This window comes from Pterocles gutturalis, unplaced genomic scaffold (assembly GCF_000699245.1).
Source record: "Pterocles gutturalis isolate BGI_N339 unplaced genomic scaffold, ASM69924v1 scaffold33313, whole genome shotgun sequence".
Taxonomy (NCBI): domain Eukaryota; kingdom Metazoa; phylum Chordata; class Aves; order Pterocliformes; family Pteroclidae; genus Pterocles; species Pterocles gutturalis.
This window is the reverse complement of record NW_010121630.1, coordinates 5,625-20,559: the sequence shown is the minus strand read 5'-3', so window position 1 is coordinate 20,559 and position 14,935 is coordinate 5,625. Positions and strand designations below refer to the sequence as shown.

General features: G+C 48.9%; 1 protein-coding gene across 1 annotated transcript; it reads left to right on the top strand.

The window, feature by feature from the left end:
* Positions 1 to 1,407: 1,407 nt before the first annotated feature.
* On the top strand, positions 1,408 to 14,693 carry FSTL1 (follistatin-like 1; the record flags this gene model as incomplete). Its single annotated transcript, XM_010077300.1, has 10 exons — positions 1,408 to 1,440; positions 3,232 to 3,336; positions 4,550 to 4,679; positions 5,110 to 5,142; positions 6,737 to 6,867; positions 9,646 to 9,764; positions 10,561 to 10,673; positions 11,750 to 11,860; positions 13,550 to 13,647; positions 13,921 to 14,693. Coding segments are annotated over 10 exons (918 nt in total), but the record flags the coding sequence as incomplete, so codon positions are not given.
* Between the last annotated feature and the right edge of the window lie 242 nt (positions 14,694 to 14,935).

Below are 14,935 nucleotides of genomic sequence, written 5' to 3'. Positions count from 1 at the left end.
TCCGTTACACTCCCAGTCATGCACAGGAGACTCAGGCATTTGCCAGGAAGGTGGCCAGGAGCTGCCAGAGGGAGCTCCTACCCTGTGGTATTCTGTGAACCACCTCAGAGCCATGTGGCCGCACCAAGTGGTGGCAGTGGCAACCCCTATCTTCATGTGTGTGCAGGCTCGTGGAAGAAAATGTTTCTGGCTCTTGCAGGAGACAAAGTCAGGATCTGCAGCAGCAGCTGCTAACGCCCGGCAGGGAAGCGCACCCCGACCTGCAAAGCAGCCACAATGGGTCAGGTTGCAGGTGCAGAGTGGGATAGATGTAGGGTAGCAGAGGTGATGTCTGGTGAAGGAAGGAGGTGAGGGTCTTGGAGATTTTGGGAGTGAGGCATACAAATAGAAGGCGCTGTGGTTTGTAGGTTGTAGTTGGAGAAAGTACGGTTTGTGGGGTGAGCATTGCAAGGATGGGGGGCACAGGGGCTGAGTTGCTGCTCTGGGAACTGGGGTGGAAGCTGAGAGCTGCTTTCACTAAAGGTAGAGCCAGCAGCCAGTGTGGTAACTCCTGCCACACCTGTGGCTGCCAGGAGGGAGGATGAGCAACCTGAATCTGAGAAACCCTGTGCTAGAGTGAGACTGCAGTCAGGCAGAGCAGCTTGATTCCTTTCTTTCTCTGGCAAACCCCTGGGGTGCAGACAGCCGTGCTGGGGCATGGCAACCAGCTCCGACCCACTGCCAGCCTAGGACAGCTTAAAACAAGAAAAAGAAGCAACCGGCAAACCGTATTGCTTTGATTAATAAGAAAAATCAGAGTAACATGGCCCTCTAGCCTGGCAGGAGGCTGTTCTGGTGGTGTCACCCTGCCAGCATCCCCCCTTGAGGTCCCAGTGGGAGAGCTGCAGGGACAGCTCCTGCGCTCCGGTGGTACAAGGAGGGAGACGTGGACGTCCCGCAGGCCTGGTTTCCAGCAAGCTGTCGAGGGGAGAGGAGCCTTGCAACCCAAGCACGGTCCCTGCGGACACCTGCCGAGGCTGACCATGGTTGTCGCAGTGCCAGAAGTCTCAGGCTAGAAGGCAAGAGCCAGGTTTGGCATCGGTGGGCACGGCTGGGAGCTTGCTGCTGGAGTCCTGCCGGTCCATGGGCAAGGAGAAGGCAGAGTACTGCCATCTATTGCCAGGCACCTGGATTGCAGACCTTGGTGGGTGCTGGTTCAAAGCCATGTCTAGCTCTTTTTTTTTTTTCTGGTCTTTGGCTTGGTGAAAGAATGGGTATGTTGTTCAAAACCCTTTAAATGGATCAGCTTTTGGGTGCCTACAGAGGATTTTAGGTGCGTGAGTGCCCTAGTCAGACTCCAGCCTGGGAGAATTTGGTTTTTCTTCGTGCTTTTTGCAAAATGAATTATTCTTGCTTTTCTGCCCTAAGTTGTGTGAGATTGCTTTGTGCAGTGAAGCACTTGTGGTGCCCCATCCCACCCCAGAAGCCCCTATGTCATTTCCCCAGCCCTCCACCAGAAGGCAACTGAAGATGGGTGGATGCAGTAGACACGACAGAGTATCGTTCATAGCTCAGAAACAATACATGAAAGGAGGACAAAGGGGCAGAGGGAGGATAACAGACTGTCTTCATGGGGTGAGCAGGCCTGGGACATGGTGTACATTTCTGAGCTAAGACTGGTGTGTCTGAATACTATATTTTTATTTTACGTGATAAGCAGCAAGATAGGAACATTTGCAGAGAGTAGGAAGTATTTGTCACTATCCGAACCTGGAGGGAATCCTGCAGTGCTTTGAAAAGCCCTTCTTGGGCTTGATGACGGTGCAGTACGCCAGCAGACAAAATATTCTGAAGACCAGGGCAAAGTCATTCAGAAAAATGATCTGGCTGTCACTGTGGGCTGTTCAGTAAAGAGAGCAACTCACTGAAGTTGTGGTTTAAAAGCAAAACAAAGAAAAGAAAATTAGGATAAAGAAGCAACAGGAGAAAGAATGTGCTCAGCATTTGTCATTATGTGTGTCAATAATGCTTGCTCCACAGGCAAATTCTGCTCCTTTTTGGTCACCTACTTTCAAAAGTATATGATAGAGGTACAAAGGTACCACAAATGAGCAGAGGTTAAGAATAATACTCGGAAAAGAAGGTAAAAAACCCTTTGTGTATTAGAGAGAAGAGTCACAGCAGATGTGATTGACCTGTCCCACTGATTATTTTACATTCCTCAGTCTTCTGTCTCTGATACAAAACTGTGGAGGAAGCCAGTTGGCTAGCCTGAACCAGATACTTCACATACAGGTGGAAATTGTTAGATGAAATGAGAGTGACAAAGGAAATTAATGACAAAGCAGGGAGTTAAACCAGGGTCTCCAAAGTCTGAACCCCTGGAACTGGCTTCTCTTTTAAAAGTCTAAGAAAAAAAAAAGGCATTAAACTGATAAAAGTAAACCGTGGTTTTATTGAAAGCATGATTACCCTGTGGAAGTTTTCCCCGCTAGGTGTCACCAGTTTGGCAACACAATGAGACTCAAAAAAAAGTCTTTGACAGTTACGTGAAGAAGAATACTTGTGATGACTTTGGCTAGGAGAAAACTATAATGCGTATAAATTGTGCTACAGGGCATAAGTCAACTGCTGGCTGTCAGGGACCAGGAAGAAATTTTCTTTGTAAAAAGGTTACTGTATAATTATCTATGACAGTATTTCTTCCTTTGAAGTGTTTAAACTTGACCAGTGGAGGCAAGATAACAGGCCATGTAGTTTTGTGAAGTTTTTTTGTGACAGGAGCATTATCTGGTGCCTGATGGCAATTTCTTCCACCTGTTTGATATCACACATTTCACCAGGGTTATGTTCACCTTCTTCTTAAATGTCTCAAGCAAAGACATTTCTGCTTCCTACCCTTCATGAAAAAGATTTGTAAGACAGCAGTCCTTGACATAAGCAAATTATTCTTGACATTTTTGCTAGACTTTCTCTTGCTCATGTTTGCTCTAGTTCTCCTAGGTAACTTTCCAGGAATGACCTCCAAGCAGCCCTCTATTGCTGAGGCTGTAGCCCTAGCTCTTGTATCTGCTCCTGGTTATTGTCTGAGCTGTCATTGCAGTCGTGTCTCTCTTGTTCTGTAATCTGTGCCTTACAACCTTGGTGCTCTTTGGTCCACTCTACAAGTTAAATGTGTTATTTTTTTAAAGCTGTATTGCTGCTCTTTGGGTAACTTGATGTATTTTGTGTCTTTTACTTTGTATCTTGCAGGAAGAGCCAAGGAGCAAATCCAAGATCTGTGCCAATGTTTTCTGCGGAGCTGGGCGGGAGTGTGCAGTGACTGAGAAGGGAGAGCCAACTTGCCTCTGCATTGAGGTACGGGGGCAGTACAGGTTCTGATCCTGGGACAGGTGTCACCACCATCACCCCCATCACCCCCCAGCTGGGTTTCAGTCGCTGGAAGGATCTTATGCTGGCATGAAGCTGCAGCTATTTTGGAGCAGCTGTGAACTTGCAGTGGCTCTTCAAACAGCAGGGCCTTTCCCAGTGTGGTATAGGGGAAGAGCCCTGTAGGGTAGATATTGTCTGGGGCTTGCAGCTGTGCTACTCGTATAGCTGCCTAGGGTCTTTACACGCATGGGAGACTTGGCTGGAGGTCTTTTGTTGGGAAGGCCCAGTAGGGTATTGATATGCAGCTGGCTTTGGAGGGCACTATAAGGAGTGGTCTGCAAGCTCCAACACAGCCTGCCCTCACTGGCTTCTTGTTTGAGGAGGTTACAAGCACCCTACTAAATATCAGCTTTTGTAAAATGGAAATAATTGTGGGAGAGTGCTGTGAGAATGAATAGCTCCATTCAGCAGGGAGCCGGAGATGATTAGAAGAGCCTTTCCCAGCTGCAGAGACACAGGGTCTCCCTACTCCACTCTGTGCTGTGCTTTCAAACCAGCCTGGCTTACGGGAATGGGTGTGAGATTCTTTGTTCCCACTTCCCTCAGAACCTGCAGCTCCAATGTGGCCAGCCTGGGCACTGGAGGGTGAAATGCCCTGTTAGCAGGAAGAGAGTCTGTCACTCTGGGTAGGCCTGTCCAGACTGAAAGTGACATGAGAAAGAAGCCCACAGCCTGAACAGTGGCACTGGTGAACTCTCCCTCTGTTGTAGGCTGTGCTGTTTGCTCATGGCTGATGGCTTATTCTACATTCAGTTGCAGAAAGATGGAGCATAGTCTACAAAGAGATGCAACAGCAAGCGCGCAGAGGTGCACAGAACAGATTCACAGAAGCACCTCCGGACAGGCACATCCATGGCACACAGAGCAGCACTTGCAGGATTGCACTCTGTATTTCTCTGCTGGGCTCTGCTCTTGTCATGGTGGTGGTACTAGAGGCTGGGATAAAGCGAAGACTTTGAACCCACACCCACAGGCTTCTCTGTGTGGGTTTTTTTGGGATGGCGATGGGAGTGTTCAGCCTTCTCCAAACACCTTTTGGGCCAAGGGCTTCTGTTCGGCTGATGCTGGGGCTCACCTGCCTGCCTCTATCTGTCCTGAAGAAGCAAGTAAAATGCTGTCTTCTCTGGCTCTCTCACAGCAATGCAAACCTCACAAGAGGCCTGTGTGCGGTAGCAATGGCAAGACGTACCTGAACCACTGTGAGCTGCACCGTGATGCCTGTCTCACTGGCTCCAAGATCCAGGTGGATTATGATGGCCACTGTAAAGGTAACCCTGTGTCAGGGAGCGATAAGGGCTGGCTGCCCTCTAGGGGAGAGAGAGCCAGGAGCCAAATGTGATAACAAGGCAAGGCAGAGGTCTCACTAGAATTTCATGTGTGTAAATATGTGCCTGCTGCCTCTTGACCTGTCACTGGACACCACAGAGAAGAGTCTGGCTCAGTTTTCTGCATTCCCTCCCATCAGATTTATAAACATTGATGAGATTGCCTCTGAGCCCTCTCTTTTTCAGGCTGAACAGTCCTCAGTCTCCCCTTGGGGTGACAGATGTTCTAGTCCCTTAATCATATATGTGGCCCTCATGTTTCCAAAGGCTCCCGGGTTCCTCTGCTCTTGCCCACATGGCACCAGGGGTGGGAAAAGGTTTGTACTGCTTCATGTTGCATCAGAAATGTCCTCTTATGTCTTTCCATTAACAGAGAAGAAGTCTGAGAAGCCAGCTGCGAGTCCAGGTGAGAAGCCATCTCCTTGCATGGCTGGGGCCTCTGTATGCATTTGGGAAAAGAGATGGGGAGGAAGGTCTCCTGGGGGAGTTGCATGGCTCTTGTGTAAAAGTCATACCTCTGCACTGGCTGTAGCAGAGTCTGAGTTGATAAATCAGCTGCGATATGATTGCCCAGCTCTTTCTTCCTGGGTAGCCTTTCAGAACTCATACATCTCCTGTGCTCTTCACTGTGCTGGGATGTCTTGGGGACTCTGAGCATGTACAAGGTACAATGAAACCCAGTTTGCCCCTAAGGACACAAGCTGTGTTCATCACACAGACTAAGGGAAGAGACACTCTTTTGCATAGTTCATGGTAAGACACAATAACTGTGGAGCTGTTGTCCTCAACTCCAAGAGCACTCTTTTAAAAGGAGAATTTGCTTCAGGAGTGATTAACCAATGGGCACAAGGGCAGAGAGGCAGCAGTATGTAATGAGTGGGGCATTGTCTGGGGAGTCAGGAGGTATACCTGAACCACCTCTCCCATCAGCCAACAAGTCTCTGATTCCCTGTGCCTGGTTTCTCCCCTTATGCATTGCCTTGTGTACTTAGACTATGGATTTTGGGGCCATGTCCTGTGCTTCATCAGGGGACCCTTTTCCCATGCATGGCCTCTTAAGTGCGGGAACCGTGTAATCGTCAACTTCAGCTTCCTAGGACAGATGAGAGCAAACCCTCGTACAGGCTTAAGGGAAAGGACCATGTCAGGGCACGGCCACCACCTCAAAGCACTTTCAAGGAAACATGCAGAATCGCTATGGGTTTTTCTTTCATCTGTCTGTCCGGCTGTGATTGTAGTCACTGGACTCAGAAGGAGATCCTTAGTGTGTGTAAGTGACACAAATGCACACTGATTCCCCTTCTGGCTCTGTTGACCTCTGGGCGGGTGTGACAACTCACAGAAGCCTGAAGATCTAGGCTTTCAGTTTTGCTTCTAAATGCATAGTTCACTGTTAGCACACAAGGTGATATCCACCTAGAGAAACCTGTGACTGTGAACAAGCCCAACTTGACCCCCTCTGATTTCAAATTCAGACTGGGCAAGTCAGGGCTTTGAAGAAACAAAATCTGATGAGATAGTAGGCACTAAAATTCAAGTCCTGGGGACAGTGGGTTGCTTAGTCTAGTCTTCACCCTTGCACAGGATGGTACGTGAGGGTTAATGGCTGAGTGCCTGTTTTGCACCCATCAGGCATTGGGAAGCCTGGGGACACTTTCCAGGGCCAGTCACCTTTCCCCCTCAGTCTGGAGACTCTTCACGCCAAGATGAGTCAGCCCCAGGTCGCTATTCCACCAGCTTTGAGGAGGAGAAGGCAGGTTTGGCAGGAGTGTCGTTTTCTGGCTTTGCCACATGGTGTCACCCAGAGCCCATCCGCCGTTCAGTACATGGCACTTCTGCTTTGATCTGGTGTGGCACATCTCCAAGGACGGAGGGGCCTGCAACCTGCCAGCAGGGCTGCCTCGCTGGTTTTTGTTTTCCGTTGTCTCTCTGTGATCTCCTTGCCAACTGCATTTCTCTCATCCTTCCTTTTTCTTCTGCTACACGTTCTCCTGTGACAGTCGTCTGCTACCAGTCAGACAGGGATGAGCTTCGTCGCCGTGTCATCCAGTGGCTGGAAGCTGAGATTATCCCAGATGGCTGGTTTTCCAAGGGCAGCAACTACAGCGAAGTCCTGGACAAGTATTTCAAGGCAAGTAGAGTAGTGCCTGCCTCACAGGCCAGAGAACGTTTCTTGCCGTCACAGCAAAGCAGCTGCCCCACCCAAGAGGCTCGTGTGTGACAGGCCTGTTCAAGCTGGGGACCAGACAGGTCTGGTATGTTCTACAGCGTGATGTGTTAGAGGCTGCCTGCAGCAGCTGTTGATGGAGCCACTGACATGGCTACAGGACAGCCCAGACCTGGAGCATCCCTAGGGATCTAACCTGCCCTGGGGATGCGGCATGCCTGTGGTAGGGGAGAGAAGAACTGGTCTCAGGGGACAAAAGATAGCCAGAGGAGAAAAGATGGGTGAAAGTGCAGGAAATGCTGGTAGAAGGAGCAGGAAGCCAGGGCAGGGACTTCTGATCCTTTGTTCCAGACAGTCCCCATGTTGAGGTGGGGATAGGGCATAACTGGGTTTCAAGTGGGATATTTGCTTGCAAGGGGTATGGCCCAGTTGTGGCCAAGAGCTGGCAGTTCCCTCCTGCTCTGCAGAGAGAGGAGCCGCCTGTGGGTCTTGGACCCTGCAATAATCCTGTTCCTTTTCCCTCCTCCCTGTCAGTCTGTCCCTCAGCCCATCCCCACCCTCTTTTGTAACCAGCAAATCACACTCTTTTCCCATGCTCCTGCCACATGCATTGCTGCAACCCTCCCCCTCACTCCCGGCTCCTGATAAAGACTTCAAAGCATTCAGGATGGAGCTGGAGGAGCAGGTGGGGAGAGGGTGAAAGTGTTTAAATCATAAGCTGTTGACATCGAGAGATTAATGGTGCCTGACAGGAGTTAGCGCTGCAAGCAAATTTGCCATGGCAATGGCACCCCCTGGTGAGATAGAGGAGCTGGTCCCCATGCTCCAGAGAGCATCTTCGCCTTTGTAGCCATTAATGCTGCTCCGTCTATGGAAACCCACTTGTGGCCCACTGCCTCGGGCACCTCCACCAGCACCTGCCAGCACCCAAAAGCTGTAGCATCATGCAGAGCAGAGCTGCTCAGTCCCTCCCCCTGCAAACAGTGCTGTCCCCAGCTGCCTTCACAGGGAGCCTCCCCAGGCCATGGACTTTGCTGAAATACATGAGCCGGTCACGAGCTTGCTCCACCACTGTGGCACAGCCCAGTCACCCCTGCCAGCCCCATGCCTGTCACGGCACTGGTGAAATCCTGTGGCTGCAGCTCAGAGACAGACAGCCTCATGTTCTCTTTACTGTCCCCCTTTTTCTGGAGCACTGATCCCAGGCACAAGTGGGTGAAAGTTTCCATGACAAAGCCACACCTTTTCTCAGACCAAAGGGGAATTTCCTTCTCTGTCAGGAGGTAATCCACCATATCAACAACTCTTAAAGCTTTGAAATACTTCTAAAGCAGAATTCAGAGCTTGGAGCAATGTGGACAAATCCAGGCAAAGCAAACTAAATGGGCTCAAACACACAAATTTATTTCACCATTGGGGCTCCCCTGTCGTTGGAGGAATTCTGCTGTGCCCCGCCCTGGGGCTTTGCAGGCCTGATGTTCCAAATCCTCCAATTCCTGCCCTGCAGGTAATAAGCACTGGAGACAAAGATGACATGAAGCTTTTCCCTTTTCTCCTTGATGGGGTGGTTTGTAGAGGTGATGTTAAGGTGTTTCCCTCCTGGAAGCCTGGCTTGTGTGGATCACTAGGATATGGGTTGTTCCATCTTCCAGGCCATGACCCTGAAGAACAGTTATTTCAAGAGGAGTAAGGCCAGTAGTGGGAGGCTGCTCTGTTTTGGAGGGTCTCTGCAGGAACACGTAAATGCAGACCATAGCATTCAAAGGCAAGAAAACTAGCTTAACTGAGTCTTGGGCCGTTAAGAGAACTCGGGCGACTTTCACAAGAAATAGTGGGACAAGAGGCTTCAAAGTCTGGTAGAAGTTGACATGTTAGTGAAGCAGTTATACAGGCTGCAGCATGCAGAGTAATTTTCCTAGCCCTGCAGGTTTCTCCTGAACCACATAGAGGTAACAACAGGCAGCGTCTCTTCCAGCGTTCCTGGAAGCACTGCATGAGGAGACACAGTGACCTGCCCCAAGTCACACAGCAAAAATTAGCCAGCAGCAGTCTGTGTGCAGAATTCATTTTCCCCTCGCTGCAGTGCAGCTGTCTCTGAGGGGGCCTAGCAGCTCCTGCTGAGTGCCCAGCACTGTGATATGACATCTCCAAACAGGAAGACAAAATACAATTACTTCTTTGGGAGTACAGACAGGATTTCAGGGCTAAAAATCCTCCTCTTCGGTGCCAGGAGTCCTGTCAGGACCTTAAGAAATTGGTGGCGAGGCATTGTGCTGTTGCATTAAATTGTTCTTTCTTTGGGATCAGCAGAAAATTGCTTCCTGTGATTTTCCCTTTTGTCACTGTCACAGTCCAGGCACAGCTTTGGATTTGGTATTGGAAAGCTGACACCTCCTTGAATGCAACTGGTCTGCTTTAAGGCAGGAGGTATATAAGAAGGCTAAAAGCTGGCTGGAAGAAAGATAAGAAATGGGGTAGGAGCCATAAATCAAGCGGCAGGAGGTGAATGAGAGGCAGTGTAGCTTATTTGTGAGAAAAAGGCTAGGATCATGTCTCCCAGTTTTTATGCTAGTATGGATATGTTACTGCTTTTCTCTGAGCCTCTGTTCTTTGTGCAAAACAAGGATCATGCAACCTGTTTTACTAAAGCTTAAAAAATGCTAAGTACGTATGGAAGAGGGAAAAGGAATAGCCTGAACTGATAAATCAGACCCTCTCACATCTTCCCATCTTTCTGTACAGAGCTTTGATGATGGCGATTCTCGCTTGGACTCCACTGAATTCCTCAAGTTTGTGGAGCAGAATGAGACTGCTGTCAACATCACCACCTACATGGACCAGGAGACCAACAAGCTGCTCAGGTGGGCAATGGACAGGATGCCAGAAGGAGGGCCAGGGGGCCAGATGTGGCAGAAGGGGGCATGAAAATCCACTCATGCAAAATATCAGTTGGGGCTTGCACTAATAAAGATAACTGTGTATGAAGTGGCTTCTTAGCCATTTGGTGAATACACCAAAAGGAGCAGTCCGACCCCTACCCTTTGTGCTAAGCACATATTCCAACCCTCTTTTGTCTTAAATCTAGTAGGTTTGCAGCCAGAAGGTGAGTTGGGTGACCGAAAAATTGTCGTCTTTTTTATTTCCTAATAAATTAGCTTTCCAGTAGACCTTACTCACCTTTTGCCTGATAGCTAGATCCAGTGCAAGGAAGATGGTGGGAAAAGACAGCTCATGGGCAGCCTGCAGTAAGAGCTGGTGTGAGCATCGCACGAAAATTTACTTTGAGAGGTTTCCCTTTTCCTGTGTGTGTGCCACTGTGTGTGAGACAGTGAGGACAACAGGCTGCTTGTGGTTAGGCTGTGCTTACATCTCTACTTGTGTGACAGCATGTAGATATCAGCAGGGTCCTGTTCCTTCTGTTCTGAATATCCCCCCACTTCCCAGCCCTTTGCCAGACAGGGAGTATTTTGTGAGTGTTTTTCTTTTGTCTGTATCTAATGAGGTTTCCTTACAGAAGCCACTTCTACCAAGGAAGGCTCTGCATCTCAGAGCCTTTCTAGATATTACTGGTTTTACTTATCTGTACCCTGAAGCCAGTAGAGTAGGGATCAGCCTAGTACATCCCTGTGCAGAACATGTCTCTGTGTTTCATTTCAGGGGACTCTGCGTAGATGCCCTCATCGAGCTGTCAGATGAAAATGCTGACTGGAAGCTCAGCTTCAGTGAATTTCTCAAGTGCCTCAGCCCATCTTTCAACCCACCAGAGAAAAGTAAGAACTCCTCAGTTATATTGGAGAACCAGAGGGGTCCCCTTGTCCCTGCATTGTTTTTCTGTCCCAGAGCTCCCATAGCTCTTGTGATGAAAAACGCTTGGAATTTAGAAGTGAGGGCATAGGTCAAATGGATATGGTATGCTTGGAAGGTCAATTTAACAGTGTGGAGGTAAATCATGTGAGGAGTTCACGTCTGGATAACTTAGGAAAGTCAGACCAGACCAAAGTCCTGCTGTGCTCTGCCTTTCACACAGAGAGCCTCCCTGATGAACATCTCAAAGTTCACTATCCTTCCAAATCCTGCTTAGTGTTACAGTTCACGTGGAAGCAGCTTAGTGTTCTGCTGACCAGGCATGCCTAGCTGTTCATCTAATTGTCTCCTCAGGGGGTACTGGTCCAAAGGTGCCGGATTTACACCCCACTGCCGTGGCACCAAGGAACAGATGAAGTCTCTGCTTCTTAGAGGATATTAAGGTGAACCTCTGTTGCCTGTTTCAGTGGGAAGCTAGAGACGCTGCACCTCCCCTAGAAAACATGATCAGCTGGTTTTCGCTTAACACCATGCAGTCCCTTGAGTGCTTTGGGAGGCTCAACTTAAACATATGATAGAGTTGTGAGAAGAAATGTGAGCTGAAATGAGAAATCATTTTTTTTTCTTCCTTTCTCAGGGCAACAGCAAGTACACAAATAATTTCCCTAACTTCTCCCTACCTGGAACAGGAATTGTTTCAGAGTAACCAAAACTTTGACTTTGGGGGTTCTCTGCTATATAGAACAGATTAGGAAATTCAAACAAATCCAGTATTGAGGTTTCATTTGGAATTGATAAATTGAAATGTGTTATTTTGAGGAAGCAAAATGAAGTGTTTGACTTTCACAAATTGTTTTTTGGCTGATTTCACACACCAAATTCAGCATGAATATTGTAGTCATTGTGAAGCTTTAGGTGTTTTGTGGAAGGAAGGCCTCCTCCGAAACTTTGTACCTATTTTCTCTCAAGGCATCTCCAAAGTATGTTGTCTTTAGCCTGCTTGCTGTCTCACAACCACTGCCCTTGTTTTGTGCCTCTCTAGAGTGTGCCCTAGAAGATGAAACTTATGAGGACGGAGCAGAGACCCAGGTGGAGTGCAACCGCTGTGTCTGTGCCTGTGGGAACTGGGTGTGCACTGCAATGACATGCGACGGTCTGTATGCTCTCCAGACATTTACTGTATTTGGTTTTGTACAAAAGGGATTTTTGCTTTTCATCTTTCCGAGGGCACCAGCTATCCGTATTCTTGCTCTCTCCACCTTTTTCTCAGCTTCTCTATGGGTGGCTTCTGCATCACCCTCCCATGCTGCATGTTGGCCAAGCCCAAGCTGGTTCTGTTCTAGAGGTCAGAAAGTGTGTAACTGGGGTGGGGGCAATGCTGCTTGAGTTTGTAGTTTGGATTTGGTGTCATAAGAATTCTGCGCCAAATCTTCCAGACCAGAGCTACTCTGCATCGACCATTTAGGTCACTATCTGCAACCATATATGTAGGTGTAAGCAAGTCAGCTTTCCTCTTCGTGTGTCAGTATCCTCACTGTATCTGTATTTACAGTATCTGTGAAAGAGGAGCTGGGGTCCTGTCTTGCCCCAGAGGGGAGACAGGAGACTTCGTCCAGTAATGCCAAGAGAGCTCTTTAGCTTCTTGCCATAAAAACTGTAGAAGAAAATAATGGTGATGGAGATGAAGGGAGGTGGTGTTCATTGTAAGGCAGGGTTGTTGGTCTGTCTGTTCTTCCTCTTGAATGCCCTTTTTAAACTTTCACAGCCTTGTTATAACTGTGAGAAGTCATGGTGGGGTTGCGAACAACAGCTCTGTGTTTTGCCTCTCACAAGTGGTCCAGGACCACTGGAAAGCCAGCTTTCCCCTGCCTTGGGAAATGTACACGGGTCCTTTTCAAGGAGCCATGTCCACCCTCCCAGCATTGTGTTGCATTTTTCTGGCCCTTTTCCCTAGAAATCAGGTCTTGAATGAGCTTTGTTTTCAGTGCTGTGCGGAGCTGTCAGGAGTCCGTTAGCTCAGGTCTATAGCCAGTAGCTTGGGCAGAGTAGGAGAGAGGGGAACAGCAACAAGGTTGTACAAAGTTTCTTTCACGTTTATCTGTCCCTCCGCAGCAGAGACTTTGGGATCACCTCAGCCCAGACTTGGCTGTGGCAGCAGAAACTCACCTCAGAAAAGATAACTAATATACTAATAGAGCTCCCAGAGGAGATGTGGGTGGATGTCAGAAGTTAAGCCACTGAATGAGACTCTTTGCTGCCTACCCAGAAACAACCTTCAAAGTTGCTATGCAACACAGTCTTGCTGCCTGCTTTGCTTCCTGCATCCATGTCAGAAGCATGCAATGGGACAACAATTCTTTGACTTCCTGCCCATGTCAGAGCAGCATAGAGGTTAGAGGCTGTTGTTAGAGGGATAATGAAACCAAAGAAAAGACCAGATACATCAGAAAGCTCCTTCTCCACTGAGTGAAAGTCCCTCTTCATTAGGCATCAGTTACTGCACTTGGGTAGCACAGAGCTTCCATTTATTCCCCACAGGAGGCCAAGGTGTTTGAACTGATTATAGGTGCTTCTTTTAAATAATATGCAGCCTCGTCCTTGTGGTTTTATTTGTTATCATGTGGGAGGGAGAGATGGGGACAGAGTGGATACTCAGGTTCTGAAGCCCCAGCCAGCCACAAGGCCCATTCTATAAGAAGCCAGACCATACCTTCTTCCAGCAAAGCCTCCCTAAGCTTGAGGTGTGCTATGGGCAGCCTGCCTCTTTCTGTTCTCTGTGGTTCAGCCTCTGAAACTTGAATCCCCTATTTGTGATAACACTAAACTCTGTTTCCGTTTGCAGGGAAGAATGAGAAGGTGCCCGCTCAGAGACAGCGACCTGATCAAGACTTGACTGAGGAGGAGCTAGCTAGATACGTTCAGGAGCTGCAGAAGCATCAGGTTAGGATGAGGCTGGGAAGGTCTGCCTACTCTAAGTTTCTCCTTGCTAGAGGGGTTCCCTCTGCTTCTGTCACTTGGAGACTTCTGGTAGAAGGGGGGCAGCACAGTAAAGGGGGATCCCTGTTCCAAGTGGGGACAAACATGGGTTTGGGGCTTTGAGGTATAAGCAGGTATAAGAGGTCCACCCACTGCCTGTGGATGGACTAAAGGCTTCGGGGCATTGCCAGCTCCTGTGTCAGTGCAGAGCTTCACTTTTGTGCTCTCTTTCTCTAGGAGACGGCCAAGAAGACCAAGAGAATGAGCACCAAGGAGATGTAAGGGGCCTCCACACTGGAGGAGCCCAGGAGGATGGGCCCAACCTGCTGCCCTGTCCTCCAGTGCTGATCTCAGTATGCACAAGTGTCTGCTACAGTTGCCCAGTCACAGATATTTACATTGTATAGCGATGGGTTATTTGTTTTGTAATACACAGAGAATGGGGCCAGGAAAGGGGAGCAGAGCCCACCTGTTCAGGGAGCTTCATTGCTGGGGCCTTGGAAGGCTGGGAGGGACTTAGAGCAGCCTCTGGGACCCTTTCCCAGAGCAGACAGCTGCTCCCTCCAAGAACTAAGAGGGATTTCTTGTTCCCCTGGATCTGGGGAAAGGACGGAGGTCAGTGCTGGGTAGAAAAGGGAGTCCTCAATCGATACAATTGTCAGCACCAGCCTTGGCTGCAGAGATACAGGCCCAGCAGTTTTGTGGCTTAGCACGTGTGCTGCAGGGCATTGCTAGCCAAGGACCTTGCCCTGCTTACCCTCCCCTTTGGTTCGAGCTCCTCAAAGCTGGTCAGCCTGGTGTGACACCTGGAAGTTGTGGTGCCATGCTGCTGGCATGAGTCCAGCACGTTCCTCCTTGCTTTCCACCGGATTGTCCCCAGCAGCTCCTCCAGTACATTGTGGGCTTCAACACAACATGGTTCCTTTTGACCTCATCTCACTCTTATTCTCCCTGCCCCTTTAGAGGTGCTATCATATTTTTTTCTTATCACATTCACATGCTGACTCCCCCTTTTGTTTTGTTTTTTATTACTTTATTTCCTATGTTAGTAATTCAGCTTTTGTATGTTTCGTAGCTCTAGATCTTTCAAGAAAACCCAGCCTGTGGGTTTTTGTTATTGACAGTGCTGTAATGCCCATGCACAGTTTGTATCGCACTGCGCTCAGGCACCACAAACACCACAAGCAACTTGTGAGCCCTGCACTACAGGGTATTTCTCAGCTGGGGACAGCAGTGTCCTCATGGGAAGAAG